The sequence below is a fragment of the Rattus norvegicus genome, chromosome 6, assembly GCF_021556685.1.
Source record: "Rattus norvegicus strain SHRSP/BbbUtx chromosome 6, alternate assembly SHRSP_T2T, whole genome shotgun sequence".
Classification (NCBI taxonomy): domain Eukaryota; kingdom Metazoa; phylum Chordata; class Mammalia; order Rodentia; family Muridae; genus Rattus; species Rattus norvegicus.
In genome coordinates this window covers 37,987,644-38,010,134 of record NC_141539.1, presented here as the reverse complement: position 1 = coordinate 38,010,134, position 22,491 = coordinate 37,987,644, and the positions used below count along the sequence as shown (strand labels likewise).

The window sequence follows — 22,491 nt, the reverse complement described above, 5'->3', positions numbered from 1 at the left end:
GTTTGTGTATCAAGTTGACATAGGACTAGCCAGCCCAGAATCCTTAAAACACCTTAAGAATTATGTCAAGAGTCCTTATAAAAGGAGTATGTGTGACCTTTGGGTCATGAAAGCTACAACTGCCTTGTGGCATACCCTCCCATTTAAAATTATTTGAGGTGTTAGGCCATTTCTGTCCTGAGAGCAATTTTTCCATATTTCTCTTAATTTTTATACATCTTCCATCATCACGTGTACACATACATGGAAGCACACGTGCAGACCAGAGCTCCACATCATGTACCATCTTCTCGAACTCGGCCAGCTCATTTTCTGAGGCAGGATCTCTGAGTAACATTGGAACTTACAGTGTGGGCAAGACTGCCCAGCCAGTGAACTCCAGCATCACTTGATCCCACCCTCAACCCTGGGGTTACGGGAGCAGCACAGCTAACCAGGCTTCTAGGGGTCCTGGGGGTCCACACTGGCCCTCATGTTTACAGCAAGCCCTTCACCCACTGAGCCATTTCCCCATGCCCCCATTGTCCTTTTTGGGGTATCCTAATGTTAACAGAGTTCCCACATCTAGAAGTTCAGGTAGAGCCACTCCTGTGGAGTCATTTGGTCTCACCCTTGTTTATTATTCATGGCTTTCCTTTTTAACATAATCTGCAGCCATCAATATTGGCTTGTATATTCTAGCACGTGCTTCAGACAGAAGTGTTCATTTCCCCACTGCAGACTCTCCCTACTGCAAGCTCACAACCTTTGAATCCTTTGACTTCAAGCTATTGTCTCACCACATCTAGAAGTTAATAGTCCAGGGTGTTTTTTATTTCAGTATGGAGGTTCCCCAAAAAACGAACGACAACAACTAAAACCTAAAGGCAGTTCTACCATATTATCCAACCCTGTCACTATCCGTACATACCCAAAGAATCCGAAGAACATACAATAGAGATGTGTGTAACACAGCACCATTTACAATAGCCAAGGGGCACAGTCCAGTCCATAAATGAATAAAAAATCGGCATGTGGGACTGGAGAGATGGCTCAGCGGTTAAAAGCACTGACTGCTCTTCCAGAGGTCCTGAGTTCAATTCCCAGAACCACATGGTGGCTCACAATGGTCTGCAACTACAATTCCAGAGGATCTGACACCCTCACACAGACATACATGCAGGCAAAACACCAAAACACATGAAATACAAATAAATAATTTTTAGAAGGTGGCATGTATACACACTGGATTATTATTCAGCCATCAAGAAGAAACAGAAGATAATATCCAGATGGAGCTGAAATTCATGCTCAGTGAAATAAATCAGACAAGTAACATGTTTTCTCTCATTTGCAGAACTGAGGAGCACAAAGGTAGGTGAGGTTTAGAGGAGAGGAAGAGAAGGGCAGAAGGCAAAACCAGGAGTTGAAACAGGAAGTAGAGGTAGACATGATCAAAGTTATATGAACATTATACATATCTCTCCAAATGTCGCAGAGAGGGACTGGCAAGTCGGCTCAGCAGGCAAAGGCATCGGCCTCCAAGCCCGATGACCAAGCTGGATCACTGGAGCACAGACGGTGGAGGGAAAGAACCACCTCCAACAAACCGTCCTCACACATCCATATGTGCTGTAGCACACATGCACCCATACAGCCCTAAACACACACGTGCACAAACACTCATGCTCAGGCACACACGCACATCTGTAATTACGTTTTACCCCCCACTGGTTTTATTTAGGAACTTCCTTTCCATTTACCTGGAACTGACCAAGATTTTAAGCCTCAACAGCGTGAGATTAAATTACTGAAAGAGTATCACCATTTAGTTCATTCAGTTTTCCAACTGTTACATATCCAAAAGTTATTAATTCCGTTCAGCATAATATGCTTAATAGAAAAAATAACAAGACTCATCAATACATTAGCCATGGCATTAATGTAGAAAGATAGGAACTTTTATTATGTTAAAAACAATACAAACATACACAGATCAAGTAGCACAAAATTTAAAGAATTGTTCCATTCCAAAAGTTCTCAGCTGCACTTAAAAAATACATGTATTCATTATATTTTGAGTGAAAAAATTAGTCTTATTACAGACATTCTTTAAAAGATAATATTATACCTTGTTGCTTGTACTAATTTTATAATTATGTAATTTCACCAATTACATTACATGCTAAAACAAAATGATAGAATTCAAATTTTTTTTCCATTGGCAAAAATCTTAGCACCATAAGTTCATAGCCAGTACTCTTTAGTTGTTTGTTTCTATGTCGTTGATGAATTAAAAGTATCACGTAACATCCACTTAGTCTGTGTAAATTATTTTTAGGTACATGTGTTATAATTCCTTGATTGTAGCTTTAATAATATTCCAACAAAAGAATTTAAACAATTCTAAATTCTCTGTTTAATTATTTTATCTTCGTATGTGTGAATTTTTCATAAAATTTGCACTCTTGATAATAAGGCTGGTTCATATTATAAAAGAGAAAATAGACCTAAAGTTTTATGAATAAGATTATCTCACTAATATAAACAATTAAAACTTAGATGGCTCAATGAGTAGATAAGAAAACATTAAACTTTTCACTTTTCATCTTATTAATGATTTCACAGTCATAACTATGAGACATTAAAGCTTGCTTTTCAGTAAGGGTCTGCACATTTATCTCCTTAGGAAATGATACTAGTTCTCCAGAAAACCCTTATATTGACCAAATAATGTCAAGCATTTATAATGGCAAATTATTAGCAGGAGCATCAGATAATGTATACAAGAGAATGAGAATCGTGCGTGTCAAGCACTCCACCTTCCAGGCGAGAATTTTGCACAGTTTAACGATGTAGTTGTCCATATTCAGTTACTTGCAACTTCTTCAAAATGTTGTCAAGTGGCTAGATGTTAAGGCCAAAGTGATTCCATCTCACACATTGAAAAACAAAAGTGCACCCTCAAAAGCTTCAACACAAAAGAAAACTGTATCCCACTATAAGTGAACAAAACTATTTTCTCATCCAAAGCCTACTCAAAATTCAAAAATTAATCATGAAATTACACTCCTGCAGAGGTCTTTCCTTTTTCTTTTTTCTTTTCTTTTTCCCTCATCAAAAATTTAATTGGAACAACATCTCTCCATAGGGAGCAATGCTTATGAAGTCTTGATTAAAGGAATTATAGAACTCTCCCTTGGTTTGACCCCTCTGGAGATTTTAGTTTTGGAGGAAATAGACTTCAGTAGGTGAAGGAAGAAAGTATTTCTTCCTCATGTGGTGAGAAGGGCTGTACTACACAGGAAAAGCGAATGCCAGCTAACCCCATGCTGGGCATGTGAAAGTTCTGGAAGCAGATTCCTTCAGGCTGCCTGCACCCGCCTTCAAAGTCTGAACACTCCTAGGTCACACTGGCCCCAGCCTGAATTCCATTCCTCTGAGGTATATAGGAACAGAGTTGTTAACCTGAGCTATGCTGAGGCAAAGCCTTTGTCCACAGCTAGTTCTCCGAACGCTGACTTTGAACCTATCTGAGAGTGTCATGCTCCATTTTGAAGCCCTTTCTTGATATCTTGGCTTGATAAATTGTATAACCATGTGTCGTCTGAGGTACAACATCCCATAGACCTGCTGATTTTTTTTAATTCTGGACATAGGAAGATTTTTGAGCTGAGAGTTACTCTTAAATGGGTTGGAAAAATGGCTCAGCAGTTAAGAGTACTGGCTGCTCTTCCAGAAGAGTCTGGTTCAATGCCCAGCACTCATATGGTGGCTCACAACTTACTCTAACTCGAGTTCCAGGAGATCTGGTACCCTCATGCAGATGTACACGCAGGCAAGACACCAATGCACATGAAATAAAATTTAAATTTAAAAAGAAAAAGAAAAATGCTCTAAGGAATGATAGTTTAATTGCTCTGTTATGCAAGAGCTCGGTTGGGCACATAAATTGACACTAAAAAGCACTAGGGAAAGAAATATATAGATTTTACATTTAAACGTTGTGTGAGTAAAAATGGTCTATCATGCCATTGAGAAAGAACTCTGAATTCTTTTCAAATGCATCGCCTTGCTGAACGTCCAGCAAGGAATGAGATTCTTGCTAGTAGAATATCCTGAAATGTTTGCCCCAGTTGTAGTATCTAGGTTGACTTCTAGAAGCCACGGCCATGGCATTTTGTTTATTGCTGTTCAATTAGTATATCAATCAGAAATTGAAACTTACAAATAAATTTTTAAGAGACAACAGGGTCTGGGTTGTAGCATAGTTGGTGGAGTGCCTGCTTAGTCAGCATGAAGCCCTCGGTTTCATCCCCAGGACCTCATAAAACCCAGCATGGGTGCACACACCCGTAATCCCAGCCATAGAGAGAGGGAGATAGGTGGACCAGAAGTTCCAGGTCATTCTCATCTGCTTAGCAAGTTTGAGGCTAGCCTTGACTACATGAGACCCTATCTCAAAAAACAAAAGAAGAGGAGGAAGGGAAGGGGGAGGCAAAGGAGAAAGGGGGAGGGAGGGAGAAGGGGAGGGGGGTGAAGGAGAAAGGGGAGGGAGGAAGATAGGAGGGGGTGAGTTGAGGAATGAAAGGAGGAAGAAAACCCTCTGGAAAGGATATGTTTAGTGTTCAGCTTCTGGAGATGGGAGCTGACCTTCTCCTGGAATGCCAGTGTGGCCCCACAGCTGCAGGCATCTTCTATAGAAATGAGGCTTCGGACTTCTTCAATGTCTGAAGACAACGACAATACACAAGATGTTACAGCTACAAGGGATTACAGCAAAGTTGGGGGCTGGGGTGTAAAACTCCCGCCCAGCATAAGAGGCAAAAACAAAGGAATGACAGCAAACCATGAAATCTACAATTCACTTCAACATTGCCACTTATGAAAATACATTCTTTTCAGGAGGTAAAAAACACATAAAGCAAATAGGAAATAATGCTAATTAATGTTGATTTTCCAGAAAACTTGATTAGGAAACACTGGGGAAATGTTTTTGTCAAAACTGGGTGGCAGTTATTTGAGAGCCCATTGTCTTTCTCTGTGCTTTTGTCATTGACAGAAACCAGCTACTACATAAAACTTTTAAAGGTGGCCTCTATAGGGCAGGGGTTCTCAAACTGTGGTTTCTGACCCCTTGGGGATCAGATAATTACATCACAATTCATAACAGTAATAAAGTTACAATCATGACATAGCGATGAAATAATTTTATAGTTGGGGGGTCACCACAACATAAGGAACTATATTAAAGGGTCTCAGCATTAGGAAAGTTGGAAGCCACTGGTGTAGGCACAAGCCACAGACAAAGAGAAGACAGTGACAGTTCTTCCTATGCTCCTGGTGATTTCCTACAAATGATTGTTATTCTATTGAATGATTTGAATCAAGAAGTATAACTTTTACCCTTACATACTTTGAAGCTAAAAATTCAGAACTATATTGATAGCTAATCTAGATAACCCACTATGTGTATATATGTATGTGCATGTGTGTATATGTGTCTATGTGTGTCTGTGTGTATGTGTGTACATGTATGTGCATGTGTGTATATGTCTGTGTATGTATTTGTGTACGTATGTGTATGTATGTGTGTATATGTATGTATATGTGTATTTGTGTGTGTATTTGTTTGTGTATGTATGTATGTCTGTGTGTGTGTCTGTGTGTGTGTGTGTGTGTGTGTGTGTGTGTACCCATGCATACACAGTCATCGGTTATCTTCTTATGTTGCTGTCACTTTATATTTTGAGAGAGATGCTCTGACTAAACCTGGAGCTCACTGATTGGCCATCAAGCTCACAGAAATTTATCTCAGTCTCCCAGCCCAGGGATTGCAGACATGCTCCTCCACACTCCTGACTCTGTAGTGGGTGCTGGGGATCTGAATCCTCCTCACTTTACCTACAGCCATCCTCCCAGGCCCTGTTCAGTTTTTGAAGCAGAGTGACCAAGCTAGCCTTAAACTACTGATCCTGGCTAGACACTGGTGACCAAACATTAGCCACTTGCCGACCATCTCTGTACAGAGTGTAAAACAGGTAACTAGTCCTGTGCTCTTGCTTAATAAACACTAAGCCATGTGCTCAATCGGATATTCTTATTAAAACACCCCTTAGGAAGTTATAGAGCAGGGGTATAACAAAAAAGAATGTTGAGAGAGAGAAAGGGAGAGAGAGCCATTCACAATAATATTAATAAAGGAATAAAACACTTAGGAATATTTTAAGTATATAACTTGTACACTGAAAATTACAAAACATCATTGGAAAAATTAAAGAAGACTTAAACAAATGGGAAAGCACCCACCCAATAGTATTGGGTACACTGAAGACTGTTAAAGTGGCAGTACTCCCTAAATTGATCTAAGCCCCAATAGCCATTTTGTGGGAAACTGACATGTCCCAGGGGGGAGTGGAAAACATCAGTCACTGTCCCATGAGTTCAGAACTTTAGAAGGGAAGGGTGAAAATATCCCAGAGAGGACAGTGGTAACTGTTGCCACAGAACTGTACCTTTGAAAACAGGAAAAAAATAGATTGAATGCTATGCATATCTTATCATAATAGCAAAAATAAACCAGACTTAGAGACATTAATTAGAAATAAAAAATGAGAGAAGAGAATCAGATCAAATTACAGAAAGCAGACCATGTAGCAGAGCAAGACAATAACTCAATATAAATTTTAAAAAAAAAGCAGCTTCCTCCTAGATTTTCCCATTGGAAAAAAAATCTGCTTAAAGGGTCAGTTGTCACCTGAACATGTCTTCTTGTCATCATTCAAGGTATAGCCAGGGAAACAGTCACAGTGGTAGGACACTGCTCCATCGCTCACACAGATGTGCTGGCAGCCATGAGTCCCCAGAGCACACTTGTCTCGGACTGACCCACACCATGCAGGAAAGAAAATATTTACCCATTAGTTCAATAGAACACTAAACACACATGTCTGGAATACCAAGCTTTGCTGGACCCAGCCAGCACTGAGAACGAAGCCTTCAGTAGTCACCCAGAGCCCTGGGTTCCAGGGCAAAGTGTGGCTTCCTTTCCTGGTCTGTTGCCTGATTGGTTCTTCCCCCATGGTGTTCCTGCAGCTGTCTGAGGGAACTTCCCATGGTACTGAGGCTTGGCAGTACAGAGCTTACCACAGGCACTTTTGAAAGTGCCAATCACCACGAATAATCGATTAGGAAGTCTGTGGTGGTTAACCTTGATAGCCATCTTGACAGAACCTAGACAATCACCTAGGTCACTATATTGTTGATGACACCATTCCAGGCACTGGGCTTCAGAACTGAATTGAAAAGAATGCTCACTGAGCACCGGTACTTGTCTCTGCTTCCTGACTATGTTTCTAATGAGAACAGCTGCCTCAGTTTCCCACTGCTCTGACTCCCTTGTTATTATGGACTCTAACCCTCCAACTGTGAACAGAATAAAGCCTTCCTTCCTTCCTTCCTTCCTTCCTTCCTTCCTTCCTTCTTTTGGTGAGGCATTTTGTAACAGAGTAACATCACTGTGTGTGGAACTAAGTTCGGTGTGGCTACACACACACACACACACACACACACACACACACACACACACACACACACACACGGACTATATTGCTCAAAAGCCAATCACTGATAATTATAATGGGGGACAGAAAGCATTGATGACACTCATGCTCTCTCTCTCTCTCTCTCTCTCTCTCTCTCTCTCTCTCTCTCTCTCTTTCTCAGAGAAAGAAATAATAGTAAGATTAATGGCGATATATTCAATTAAATAGTAGAGTAATTTTATCCCATAAATAGCATTCAGAGATGTAGACAGTCTGCCCAAGCAAACAGAGGAGAGCACCCCACCAGTCCTATGTCCGAATGGCCTAGGACAAGTGAAAAAAAACCTTAGTGAATTCAGAAAGGCTCTTGGGAGACCCAGACTGTCCTTAGAAGAGGGGAAGTGCTGAACACGTTCAAGGTCTTTCAGTGATCACCGGTCTGCTGCCTCAGTCTCTGGACTGGCTGGGGTTAGAAGCATGATCTCATTCCTTAACGAGGGAGAAAGCCAGGCTTGGTGGTACATGCCTGCAACCCCAGCACTTGCAGTTACTGCATGCTGAGGCTAACTGAAACACAGCGAGTTCCTAGCCAGCCTAGGCTGCAGGAGACTCTGTCTCCAAAAAAAAAAAAAAAAAAAAAGGATCCAATAATGTGCCATTTCCCCCATTTCCCTCCATTTATCTTGACACGATCCCACCATGTCTAGTTCCCCAAGGAAGAAGAGAGGATGGAGAGAACCCGAAGATGCTGGCATGCCAAACCAAGCAGCACCCGAGAGCAAGGAACGCCTGTCCAAAGGGAAAGCGTCCATGTGTATAAATGCCGCCCTGTTCTGCCAGTGAGCTTAAATCAAATTAATGAGGATTAATGGTCTTGGCAGGGGCTCATTAACCAAGTCACAAGGCTCTGAGTCACTGAAGACTGATCAGCTAGGAACGGTCAAGAATGTGCCGCTTCCAACACCCTGGAAGGTCTGTGTGGGTCTAAGTGAAGCCTTCACAAAGTCTCCTTTGCTGAGGAGCCCAGCTTGAAGATCAACACTACAGAAAAGGCCCCAGGCCAAGTTTTAACTGGAGACAGATCCGTTCAACCTATCACACCAAATGGTTACTACACAGCTGACTTCCTCTATGTGCCTATAAAGTCCCCAGTATTCACAGCTATAAAAATTTTCCTGGATAGGGACCTCCACAGATAGTCAGCTCTTCTCATGGTCCCCATTCCTTACCTATTTCCCAGTAATTTTCTGAAGTGATCTATGTATGTAAAAGCCAGTGAGCTCACTAAGCAGGGAGTGCCTTCGACGAGTAAGCTGGACCAATGTCTGAGCCTGAATCTTTAAGTCCCCCCCTCCCACCTCCACACCAAATCAGCAGGTTGATTTCACCACCGTGGAAAAAGTCAGGTAGGAGAGGATTTGTTGAATGGACTTTACCTGAACATGTCTTCTTATCTGCATTCAGAGTGTAGCCTTCAAAGCATTCACAGTGATGGGACCCGGCTCCGTCATTCACACAGATGTGCTGGCAACCGTGTGTACCCAAGGCGCATTTGTCCTGAGCTGACAGACGAAGGTCCGAGAGTGAAAATTTAAAATTAGAAGTCAAAGAGTCTTTTATTACCCGTAGATAGAAACATGCTCAGGAGCAGAAATAGATGAGGGGAAACTGGCCGGAGGCTAGACAGAGCTGTCAGCATTATTTGCTCTAACTAGAAGTTAGCAGACTTAATAAAATCCTTCACACATGGTAATTATTCGTGGCCGTTATACTTGGTTCTTCTTTCCAGATCATCACTGTTGAGTTTTTTATAACCTAAGCATCTCATAAATACTTAATGCATTCCTCTTAGGTTTACAGCACTTATTACAACCCAGAAATAAACCAGCTAATTATGCAGCTAACTACACTAGATCCAGGGAAACAAGGGAATTAGATCTCAGAGAATTTCTATTTTAACACTCTTACATTTCATAAATGAGGTACAAGAGCCCCAAGGAGACCAACTAATTTAGGGAGCACCTGAGACCCAACTCTTTCTTCAATGCACTTCCCTGTGAGAGACAGAAGAGTAGAGGAGAGCTAGGTAGGCAGATGAGTAGATCTATATACATACATATGTATGTACATGCATATATACATGCATGCATACATACATGCATACATATGTACATTCATACATACATATGTACATGCATACATACAGATATACAGTAGAGGTGTATGTTTGGGGTTGTTTTGAGACAAGGTCTTACTATGTGGCCAAGACTGGCATGAAGTCCTCCTCAGCCGTGAATGCTGGGATTACAGGCATGTATCACCACACCCAGAAAGAAGGGGAAAGATTTGAACTGACATATTTTAAACTATTTGGGTGAGGGAAGATTGAGATTGAGTCTCATCTATAGCCCAGGACGACCTAGAATTTATAGTGACCCTCCTGCCTCTGCCTCCCAAGTGCCTAAGAATAGACCAGGCGTGCTGCCACTTCATGTGGTACTGTTAGTGAGTTTGTCTCTAGTGATGGTATCACTGATCTCTTGTTACATGGCCAAGGTGTCCACCAGGTTCCCCACTACAAAGTTACTTTTTGTATTTTCTCTCTCTCTCTCTCTCTCTCTCTCTCTCTCTCTCTCTCTCTCTCTCTCTCTCTTTCTCTCTCTCTCTCTCCTTTCCTCCCTCCCCTGTGTGTGTGTGTGTCTGTGTGTCTGTGTGTCTGTGTCTGTGTCTGTGTCTGTGTCTGTGTTGTCTTAGGTTTCTGAGTCCAAGTTTCCTATTGCCCATGCTGGCCTTGAGCTCCTGATTTAGCTGGGATAACTTTGAGTTTATGATCTGCCTCCCTCCACGCGCCATCACTGCTTGCCTTTGTGAGCAATAAGTATTTTGTAGGATGTTATTTGATGCTAACTTACTACCCTGTCTGTAGGAAATAGAAACGAGCCACACCTTTACACACACAGTAGGTGCACATCCCTGTTTCTGATTTTCAAACAGAACTTAGACGCAGGAAATCCAGCTGGGCAGAGGTGGTACATGCCTTGAATTCCAGCACTTGGGAGGCAGAGGCAGGCAGATCTCTGAGTTCCTGGCTACCCTGGTCTACAGAGAGAGTTCCAGGACAACCAGGGCTACACACAAAACAAACAAAAACAAGAAAAAAGCAAACAAAGACAAAAAAAGAAAGAAACAGAAAATCCTAGGGTGGCAAAAGTAGAAAATGGACCCCAAATTCCCAGGTGTAGGCTTCTCTTCAACCGGGGGTAGGTTGGCAGTTGAACGAGTACACAGCCCACTCACCTGCACATGTTTTCCTGTCTGCATTCAATGTGTACCCTTCATAGCACTCGCAGTGGTAAGAACCATTTCTGTCGTTGACACAGATCTGTTCACATCCATGAGTGTTGAGGGCACACTTATCAATGGCTGTCAAAAGATGAGCATAGCACATGAGATGAACACAAGGAGGTAAACAAATTCACACCAGTCACATCCTCCCTCTCCCTCTCTCTCTCTCTCTCTCTCTCTCTCTCTCTCTCTCTCTCTCTCTCTCTCTCTCTCCCCCTCCCTCCCTCCCTCCCACCCTCTCTCTCTCATACACACACACACACACACACACAGACAGACAGACAGACAGACAGACAGACAGGAAAGGGTACTGATGGAATTTAGATCCTACTTTCTGGTCTTATTCTTTCACCAACAGACCCACTGATATAAAAAGGAACCAAACTGAAGCCATTTTGAATAGAACGTCCATCTTGAATAGGGGTCAATAAAGCAAGACTTCCGTGGGTAGCCGGCTTCCTGCTAGGCAAGTTGCCCCACCACAGCTGAATAACCCAACCAATGGGAACAGAATAAGTGAACCACGAAGACACATTCCTAAGGAAGTCCCCTACCCCTAAATCCTGATTGGTGGGATAACTTGGCATAGATGTTTGTAGATTTCAGGCTTAAAAAGTCTGTAACATTCTGGCTCCAGGTGGCAGTTCAGCTCCTGAATCTGTACTACGGCCCCAATCGATCATTAGCAGCTAGAGTACAATAACTTTTGTCATCTGGTTAAATACTTACTAAGACGACCATTTGAGGATGCAGTCAACGCCCGAGTCTGTGCTGCTGTCACTGACAGTCAGTTATTTCTGATCATTGCAAATAAAGATCTTGCTTTGCTGGACTCTGGCGACTGCTTGGGTGGTTTTGGATTTTTGGATCCTAACATTGATATATATGTCTCTTCCCTTCTTGACATCTCAGCCTCCTTATCTTAAAATTAGCAGTTTGACCTAAATGACCCGATTTCTCCCTCACAAAAACTCTCCTAGGATTAAAGAGAAAAAAATCTAAAAAGAAAAAAAATCTAATCTCTACTCTTTGTTGACTCTGTGTGGTGTTTAAATACCAGTGAACAGAGTATTTCCCTCCGTATATCTATGAGTGTGTATGGACATACAAATAAACTGGAATGCTCATATCTAATGAAATAAAGTCCAGGAAAATATCAAATATTCGAAAAGGATGGAGAGTTCGGGATCCTGGAGCTGGAGCGTTTGCTCACTGGTTAAGAACACTGGCTGTGCTTCCAAAGGACCCAAGTTGATTCCCAGCATCCACATGGCAGCTCATACTGACTGTAACTCCAGTACCAGTGGATCCAGGGCCCTCTTCTGGTTCCTGCAGACACTGCAGGAACATGATGTGTGTGCATATGTGTGGGTGGGTACCACTTATATAAACTTATGAACTAACATATATTTTAAAAATAAAGAGCTTTGTAGCCCTTCCTTCTTACCTCCCCTTTTATTAATGTTTTCCTTTAAGAACAATAACAAAGGTGTCTGGAGAGATGGCCGGGTGGTGAAGAACACTGACTGCTCTTCCAGAGGTCCTGAGTTTAATTCTCAGCAACCACATGGTGGCTCACAACCATCTGTAATGTGATCTGGGGCCCTCTTCTAGCGTGTCTGAAGACAGCTACAGTGTATTCATACACATAAAATAAATAAATAACCTTTTTAAAATAATTAAAAAAAAACAGTAACAAAGAAAGCACACTAGTAAGGCCCTTAAGTCAACATAGCACAGAGGTCCTTGCACATCTGTGTTTTCAGCTACACTACTCACAGAAGACAGGAAATGGAACCAGCCTCAGTGTCCACCAGCAAATGAATGAATAAGGAAATGAATGAATGAAGAAAATGGGATACAGACACACAACAGCATCTTATGGAAATGTAAAGAAAACTGAAACCATGATTATTTTTTTCAGGAAAATGGATGCAACTAGAAATCACTATTTGAATCAAGAGAGAAAAAAACAGACTCATAAAGATGCTGCATGTTTTGTCTCATATGAGAACATAGATTTAAAAGTGGATATGTGTGTGTTGCTTGTATATGTGTGTTCGTACATCACAGAGCCAGAAAGGAGTTCCTAAAAGAAAAGGAAAAGACTGTAAGGGGGTGAGAAATAGAGGATAATACAAGTCACGGGAAGCAGACGGGTGTCAAAGGGGAGAAGGGGGTGTGGACCAACTAAGGCAGAAGAGGACCCAGAGGAAGGCAGCAGGGAGAGAAAATGAGAACAAAGACAATGACACGTGCATACGAAGATGCCATGATAAGACCTATTTATATACTAACCTAAAATAATGATTTTAAGAAGAGGCCGAAGAGACAGCTCAGTGTTTATGGGGACACACCACCTTTGCAGGGCATCTGATTTCTGTTCCTAGCACATGCAGTGATTTAGCACATGTAACTCCACCTGAAGGGCAACCTCTGACACCTCTAGGCTCCTCAGACACCTGCACTCATGTGCACAGCCCCACACACAGACGTGTGCATGTAGTTTAAATTTATTTTTATTTTATTTTATTGTTTTTTCAAGACAGGGTCTCTCTGTAGCCTGGCTGCCCCAGAACTCCCTCTGTTGACCAGACTAGCCTCGAACTCACAGATATCTACCTGCCTCTGCCCCTGCCTCCTGCCTCCTGCTTCCTGCCCCCTGCCTCCTGCCCCCTGATCCCTGCACCCTGCCCCTGCGTGCTAGAGTCAAAGATGTGCTCCAACGCTACTCGGCTCTAATTTTTTTTTTTTTTAGGAATAGTATCAAGGTCTATGCTAAGCTACCCTGCGTGGGTTCTCACTTTCTTCTCATGGTCTCTATCAAGGCTGCTAAACTGGGGCAAACCAGCTAGAAGGCACCCAGGGAAATGAGGTCAGAGCCTAAGAGAAAACTCACCCCTGGAGAAGCCTAAGGGAAACCCTACTCCTGGAGAAGAGGCATCAAATAACTCCCACTCAACCGCGGTCCCCTGAGGAAGCCTCACCTGAACACGTTTTCCCATCAGCGTTCAAGGTATACCCTTGGCTACATTCGCAGTGATGCCTGCCATCACCATCGCTGACGCACACGTGCTGACACTGGTGTGTGCCAAGCATGCACTGGTCCAGAGCTGGGCAAAGAAAAGCACAGTAGTGACATCGATGCCCAAGAGCCATTTTAGACATTTCCTCTAGTTCCAAAACACTGCCCTCCAGATTTCTTTCTGATGCCATCTTGACTTCACTATTTTTTCTAAAAGTTTATTAGATATTTGACTTGAGATGCTGCAAATTTAGAACTGTAGATCTTGCTGTACCATCTCTCAAAGGGTAATTCTGAGTTTGGAGCTGCTAGAATCAAACATTTCCATGGGTCAGGCAGCATGATGTTTTATTTGGTTGAATTGTGTATCCAGAAAAACCGTATTCTTGCCTCTCGACCCTAGGAGTCAAGGAGAATAATACTGTACTGTCGAGAGTTCTGTGAGCTAGTGGGCCCGCTGTAACTGAAACTGGTGGCAACAGGTCCACATTCTGTGCCTGAAGGGAATTGGAAGACAAGCATGCCTAGCTGCTGTGGGACCTGACTCACACTTGGACGAGTGAGCCATGCTTGGGCGTGCAAATTGTGTGAGGCCATCCGCTAACATCCTCCTAGTGCATTGCCCAGCATGAGTCTAAAGCCCAGTTATCTCCTTGGGTTCTCAGTAGCTTCAGAGATGATGGATCGGAACCGTAAATACAAAGAGCTAAAAAGAAAAGCGTGAGATGATGTCAGCCAGATCATGTCTCCATCCTTTTGCTCCAGGACACATTTATATTTCATTGGAATGCCCCCCTCCCACACCCAGTGACGTGTTTTAAAAGACGAATCAATGAATTTAGTCATTTCGACAAAATTGAGGCCTGTTAGAGGAGGCTAGCGCTCCCGCGGCAGGTAACCCAGCCTCCAGTGCCTTTGGCAATAGGACAAGGCTAATATTTTCCCAAGGAGTGCCTTTTTGTGGAGTGATCTTTCCAGCCGTTGACTACAACAAGCTGCCCCTCAGTCGTTTCTTTTTCCAGAGAAGACATTCCTCCCCGCCCCCAGAACAAGTAGGTCTTTTGTAAGAGGGGGAAAAGATCGCCACTCACCACTATTTCTTTACGGCTTCTGAGCCCACCCCCAGCTGCTAACTTTAAGACCTAACTTAGCCACAGACCAGAGTCCTGTCGGAACAGCTCTCACCCACAGCTTGAGGGGATTTTCTGGGAAAAAGAAAGAAAGCCACTTTCTTTCCAGAACCTAATGAATGCCAAGTAGATGCCATCATAGCCAATGGTGTTTGTGAAGGCCTAGTGTCCCGGGACACGGAAGACAGGGAGATTCTGGCCAGGTCAGGCAGAGATGAGGCCAAGGCTTCATCTCCCATTTCCTGACCAATCGATGATTCTGGGCTCCACATTAGTTTAGATAGAAAGTCCCATTGACATTCACAACTGCAGTTCCTGGCTCACTGGCATGCCTCTCCACCAACTCCATAGGTACCAGAGGCTGGGAGGAGCTACCCTTACTTTGTATGTGGTGGTCAATATGAATAGACACAGAATGCGTGTGGCAGGAACCATCTAGGCTTTTAGGGATTCAACAATTCTACAGAGGCTTTCAAACTTCTTTAAAAAAATGACTTCCACAAACCATAATTCTATTTTTTTTTAAGTTTTTTTTTTTTTGGTTCTTTTTTTCGGAGCTGGGGACCGAACCCAGGGCCTTGCGCTTCCTAGGTAAGTGCTCTACCACTGAGCTAAATCCCCAGCCCCTTTTTTAAAGTTTTTATAGCTTTCTTTTTGCTTTTTCTTTTTTATGGCAAGGTCTCATGTAGCCAAGGCTGGCCTTGAATTCAGGATGTAGCTGGGGCCGGCCTTGAACTTCTCTCAAGTATTACTACCACTCCCAGATCGCATCCTGATTGGGGGGTGGGGGGGGAGTGTTCCAACACTGAATAGATCCATATTGTTGCATCTGATTAATTCATGGAAGAAAAAAACTCTAATAAAATTAGCATGTTCCTATTCAAACACCTTCCGAAAGAAAAGATTAGAAGATTAACAGGATGATTTGTTTTTTAATTTGTTTCTTGTGTCTCTTAAGTGAATCAGAAACCCCAACTCTTCTGGTCTCTGATCCAATTATCCCACAGAAGAATAATCAGGGAAGGAGTTGAATCTGAAAATGGGTGTTATTAATTAAATGCACATGGCCAGAGGCATTGGGACAGAGCCCCGTGATCCTCGCAGGGCAGATGCCGCTCCAGCTTCTGCAGGGGAACAGTGAGGTGCTGTTAAGTCTGAAGATGTAAAGTAAAGCTAAAAGAAACATTTGGAGGAGAGGGGAGGACTGTTAATGGTGGAGAAGGGGGAGGGACAGGGGACATGTTTTGGGTTTAGGTGTTTGGGGTTTGGGTTTTATTTCTGACCCCATTGGGGAGCGGCAGGATTGTTGATTCTGGTTATTTCCAGAACTTACTATGTCTAACGCAAACATGAAGGTTTTATGAGCAAACCAAGTTACATATAGTACAGCCTTGTACTTCTAAACCAACACTATGTGTTTAGCTTGGTGGTTTAGAAAAAAGCACCAGAAAAGCATTGCATGTGTATCATTCTTCCAGAAAATTTCTACCCTCACCCCCCCAAAAATGAATAAACTTCTTCTTTCAGGGGGCTGGAACATTGCCTCATGAGCACATACTTCTCTTGCAGAAGGCCCAACTTTGGTTCTCAGTGCCCATCTGGGGTGGCTCCACGACTGGATACAACTCCAGCTGCATTGAGGATTTAAGGTCACTGACCTCATCCAGTACCCACACTCATGTGCACATATATACATAATCAAAGATAAATCTTTAAAAAAAGTTTCCAGTCACACAAAATATGAACTATAACTTCCTTGCTAGTTGGAAGCTAAGACTTGCCAGCTTACCACAAAAGGTTTCCTGGAATCTAGCCGAGAGCTTCTCAATGACCCCATAGGTCTCCACATAGAAGACGTGATCTTCCAGGGGCTTGCTAGCCATCATCTTGAGGGACTCCATATCTGCCCGGTCCACACCCACAGCGTACAGCTCAATGCCAGATGCCCGGGCTCGGGCAGCCACCTCATTCACCTGGTCCTGGGGCCTCCCATCTGTCACGATAATAGCTACCTTTGGGATGTTAGATGTGGGCCCCCGAGCTCCAGCCTCCACGGTGAAGGCTTCTTCCATTGCTGTCTGGATAGCTAGCCCTGACATGGTGCCGGTTGACAAGGGTGTGATCCGTGCCACAGCCTGTTTCAGGGCCTGCTTATTTGAATAGGTGTTGAGCTGGAACTCTATCTTCACGGTGCTGGCATAGTTCACCACAGCCACCCTCGTGTCTGTGGCCCCGATGTCCAGAGTGTCAATGATGCGGGAGACAAAGGTCTTCACCTTGGTGAATTCCAGAGGCCGGACGCTACGAGAACTGTCGATGATAAAGACCAAGTCCAAAGGCCTGCTCTTGCAAACACCTGCAAAGAAGGGTAGAGAGAACACAAGAGGCTAATCATGATCAGAAATGTGACAGTCCTCACTCCCAGAGAATTTTGGGATTCTGGGAACCCAGACCCAGGAGCATCCCCTGATCCCAGCGGTAACATTGCCTGCTTCCTTCCTGGAGGTCATCCTACCTCTGCTGTTAAACACACCCAGGCTTTAAGCCTTCCCAACATTTTGCTTGAAGACTTATCCCACCATTTAAAGATCTGTTCCCAAGAGTCTTTGCAAGTTCTGGTACTGAAGGGACCCCAGGCCTACCTTGGCACTTGGCTGAGATAATGGGGTCACCTAACATACTTCATCTAACACGCATGTACTACATGTCAGTCTTTGGGAGCATATCTTGTTTTAAGGAGCAGAGTCCATGACCTGGTACCTCTCCTAATTCCCTCTGACCTCTCCCGGCCACTTCTCTTTGCCTTTTTTCCCTTGTCACTTGTCTACATCTCTGTCACAATAGCAGAAAAGAGGAATCATCAGCTTCAAAGCTCTCTTCTTTCTACATAAAGGCATCTTGCGTCTCCACATGCTCATAGCCATTTATTCTCTCTCTCTCTCCCTCTCTTTCTCTTCCTCTCTCTCTCTTCCTCTCTCTCTTGCTCTCTCTCTCCCTCTCCCTCTCTCTCTCTCCTCTCTTGCTCTCTCTCCGTCTCTCCCTCTTCCTCTCTCCTTCTCTCCTTCTCTCTCTCCCTCTCCCTCTCTCTCTCTTGCTCTCTCTCTCTCCCTCTCCCTCTCTCTCTTGCTCTCTCTCTCTCTCCCTCTCCCTCTCTCTCTCTCTCACACACACTCTCGCTCTCGCTCTTGCTCTCTCTGTCTTTACTGCCTCCTCCAACCTGATTTGCACAGCCCTCTCTCAACCAACCGGACTGAGTTCACTGTCAGCACTAGGTACCAGTTACCACATCTCTTTTTTTCAAGCCATTCTCTGCTTTCACACAGGAATGCAAGTACACACACACACACACACACACACACACACACACACACACACACACACACACACACCATAGCCCTAGGTAAAAGTGGGATCCTTGGGAGGTGTCTGTCAGGACTCCTTCTTTCCTAGTAAACTGACAGACTGATGCTATTGGCCCCGGTCGGTAGGTAGATCCAAAACAAATTCTTAGCCGAGAACGGTTGCACTGGCTGTAGGAGTACTTAGGAGGCTACAGAGGAGGGAAACAAGTTTAGGATATAGAGTGAAGTACTCTCAGAAAAACAAGTGAACGCATTTCTGAGAGGAAAGGCTTTGTCAGGGACAAGGATTATTTCCCTCCGTCATTGCTTGGTGTTATTTGCTGTTGATGTTTCATTCTGAGGGCTTGAATGGAGCCCAGAATCTTGTGTCCCCTAGGCAAGTATTCTACCACGGAGGTACATCCCAGCCCTTCAGTTATTTATCCATACATAGGTCTATCTATGAGCTTGATTTTTATTTCTTCTGAGACAGGACCTCCTGTAGCCCAGGTTAGCCTCTAACTCACATATGTAGCCAAGGATGTCCTTGAGCTCACTGTCCTCCTATCTCTACTTCCCAAGGTTAAAGGCATGTGCCGCCACACACAGCCTTCAAATTTTGTTTTCAAAAAGCAGAGATTTAATTTCTTTTACCTTGTCTGCTGGATGGACTGCATTAATACAGTACCACCTTCCTCTGAAAGGCACTGTAGGGATCCCAGCATGCTGACACAGGATCCTAAAACTAGGCAATTATTCGCACTTAGTAGAGGTTTAGGAGAAGCAAACCCTGAAAAGCAGTAGTGTAAGCCTGGCCTCCATGACTCCTGTCTCCAAACCCCAAGGCTTTTCCAGTACCCAGCAGTGGCTCCCACTGAGGCAAAGTTTTCCACCACAAAAAAAAAAAAAAAAAAAAAAAACAACATTATTTCATGTGCCCAGCCAACGTTCGTGTGTTGATTTTGAGCCACCACCCAGAAGATGCCGTATATGTCATGTATTTGGTTAAGTCAAGAGGAATTACAAATCACTTTTGAAAACGACTCCACAATTTCCTTCAAGATTTCCAGGGATCAAGAGCGAGGAAAAGGACTGGTGTAGAAAAGCTTACCTGGGGGGTTGGGGATTTGGCTCAGTGGTAGAGCGCTTGCCTAGGAAGCGCAAGGTCCTTTTCGATCCCCAGCCCCGAAAAAAAAAAGGAAAAAAAAAAAAGAAAAGCTTACCTGGACATAGGTCTGTGCATTTTAGCATGGTTGGAGTGGAAAGAAAAAGCATCACGGTGTAAGCGTTGTAACTCAGCGCTTACGCTAACCCCCAAGTGAGGTCCCTACCCACCCGACATGCCTGATTCTATCCTTCTCTGTTTGGTTTTCCCAATACATCCTCTATTTGGGGGAGGAAGCTCTGAGATGGGATAGGCAGAATAATTCCTGCCCCCGCCTTGCACCAATGCTGCTGAACTAGCGAAAGACTGCAGCTGTGAACGGAGGGCTTTTGACGGGGAAGTTGGCCTAGATTTTTTTCAGATGGATTCAAGAGAATGACCAAGGCCCCTAAAAGTGGAAGAGGTAAGCAGAAGAACGGTCCAAGTGAGCAAGATGTGAGATGGGCTCAAACTGGTGTTGCTCCTTCTGAAGAGAGAAGACAAGGTGGAGTCAAGGACCACAGTAGCACCTAAGAAACCTAAAAGGCTGGCAGTACTTCTCTCTGGTGCCTCCCTCCCAAAAGGGCAGCGATGAAGCCCTGCCAACACCTTGATAGCAGCCCAGCAAGAATAGCATCAGCCTCCAATCGACAGAGCCGTAAGATAATACTCTACATAGATTTAAGCCACCAAATTCCGTCATCATTTGTTTTACAAGGAATAGAAAAGCAATACAGGAATCTCGGCCGGGGTGGCGAGAATCCATTCCATGACCATGCAAGCTCTTTCCTCATCCCTACTCCCTCTGCAAAGGTGCACACTCTTCTCTAATCTCAGTCCCAAGATCAGCAGTTTGCTTCTCAGGAGAAAGTGGGCTTGTGGGCCTAACGCCAGCAGTTAACTTAACCTGCATGGGTCCCGCTTGCTCCCATCTAGGTGCCAATGCTCTTGTCATTTTAAATCTTGGGTTTCAATCAAATCAGGTATGATGGAGAGTTTCCTGAGCTGATTCTCGGCATGGCCCGCAGATCCCAGGAGGAGACAGACCATGCAAATCAGCCAGACAGCATCGCTGGCCAGATGAGCCTGGTCACCTCAAATATGATTTGCTATAGCCGCTCTCAAACCAAGACCAGACAGACTGGAGCTGGATCTAAGGGTAAGGAAGAGACAACCTCCTGTAAGTAGTACAGAAAGTTTGGCAAGCTGTACAGTGGCTGGAGCCCTTGCTTGACTCTGGGGGTTCCGAGTTTCACTCAGGGGATCTGATGCTGACTTTCTGGGTTCTTTCACTATGTTAAGCCTTGGTGGGCGGGGGAGTGGGGTCCCTGTATGTCTCATGAGGGGTCATGACAGGGGCTTATCAGCTTCTCTAGGCTCTGTAGATTTGTTCTGCTCAAGCAGCCAGGGGGGAGTTGTTCATCAAAGATCAGACCTACCTGATTCTTTGGGTATCGACAGAGTATAGTTTGGAGTGTAGGGGCCCCGTCTGCATAAGCAGAGTATCAGGTCTGGGGCAGAACAGAGTAAAGCATGATATAGGTATAGAACAGGACCCTCCCTGGGAACCTAAATGACATCTTGGTTTGCCTTCCTAGTCTGTCTTCCAGATCGTGGATCTCCTCTAGACCCTTTCTTATTAGGAGAAAAAGGCACACATGGTAAATGCGAAATAGACCTCCTGTAAGTAGTACAGAAAGTTTGGCAAGCTGTACAGTGGCTGGAGCCCTTGCTTGACTCTGGGGGTTCCGAGTTTCACTCAGGGGATCTGATGCTGACTTTCTGGGTTCTTTCACTATGTTCTTTCACTGTAACCTCAGTGCCAGGAAAAGTTTGTTCTCCTTAACCAAAAGATCAAGGTAAGATAAAGCTGGGAGCCCCCATTCCCTGGCTGGCACTCCTATAAGTGTGTGACGCCCCCTCCCCAAATTACAAGTTCCGGATACCAGATGCTATCATGTCATGCTCATGACCTTACACCCTGGCCCTACTCCCTTCTCTGCGCTGTCCGCCCCTCAGTTTCTGAGCAGGACTGCAGGGAAAAGGATGCTTCTCCAGCACCCTGCCTGCCTGAGACTGGGATAAAGCCATGCTGCGTTCCTGGGCCCCGGCCCCTCTTCCCTCCTCCAGCCAGAGCTGAGGCACATTCTCTGGCGGAGAAGTCCCCCACCCGCCCCACTGTACCTGAGCCACGGACCCCGGAATATGGCGCGCGGGTGGAAGTAGCCCGAGCAGAGAAATGCCCAGGGCTGCCCCCGGGGACTCTTGTCCCCAGTCGGCGGACACTCGCGCGGGTCAAACGTCCAGGAGCAGCCGGGGGCGGCAGGAGTAACAGCGGCCAGAGCAGCAGCAGAAGTCCCGGGAGGTTGCGTAAGAGGGCTGAGAACAACATGATGGGCTTGACGACCTGCCGGGGTCTGTGAGCCACGAGGTGACTAGAGTACTAAGGGTCGGTCGCGGGCGTGGGATCGCACGTCCGCGACCAATTTAAAGGTCCCGCTTCTGAGGCTCCGCCCCACCCCGCCCACTGGAAGGCCATGCCACCAGAGACCAGGAGCCGCCAAAGGCCAACAAGAAGCCCTGTCTGTGCATTCCAGTGGCAGGAGCGGAATGTCTGGGACTAGGCGGCCAGCGGCACGGTGGTCACTGCCCGCCTAGTCCGGTGGGCTCGGCTGGGTGCCTCCTGGACGATTGCCTTCTTGTAAAACCAGGCTGGGGTAGGGGGACTCCTGCTCTACCTTCTCATGCGGCCCAGATCTGTGCCAACCCCACCCCCACCCCCGGGTTTTACTTGACAAACCTGGAGTTCTGTACCCACTCACTCAGCTGCAGGTAAGCTGAGCATAAGAGCATCACACAACACACCTTTCATGACCAAGAAAACTTGCTGTTAATTTTTTTTTTAAGGATAGGCCTCACAGATTCTAGCGTCATGAATAGGATGCTTTCAGCCCAGTTTTAAATATTCATAAACATTTAAACT

At 44.7% G+C, this 22,491-nt stretch overlaps 1 protein-coding gene across 1 annotated transcript; it reads right to left on the bottom strand.

Moving 5' to 3' along the window:
* Positions 1–1,918: 1,918 nt before the first annotated feature.
* Matn3 (matrilin 3) lies at positions 1,919–21,970 on the bottom strand. Its single transcript, NM_001395570.1, has 8 exons — positions 21,693–21,970; positions 16,813–17,379; positions 13,856–13,981; positions 10,821–10,946; positions 8,960–9,085; positions 6,737–6,862; positions 4,599–4,709; positions 1,919–2,882 (listed from the first exon to the last, which is right to left on the bottom strand). The coding sequence occupies exons 1-8, from the start codon at positions 21,898–21,900 to the stop codon at positions 2,827–2,829; spliced, it is 1,446 nt and encodes a 481-aa protein (NP_001382499.1). The 5' UTR covers positions 21,901–21,970; the 3' UTR covers positions 1,919–2,826.
* Positions 21,971–22,491: the final 521 nt, after the last annotated feature.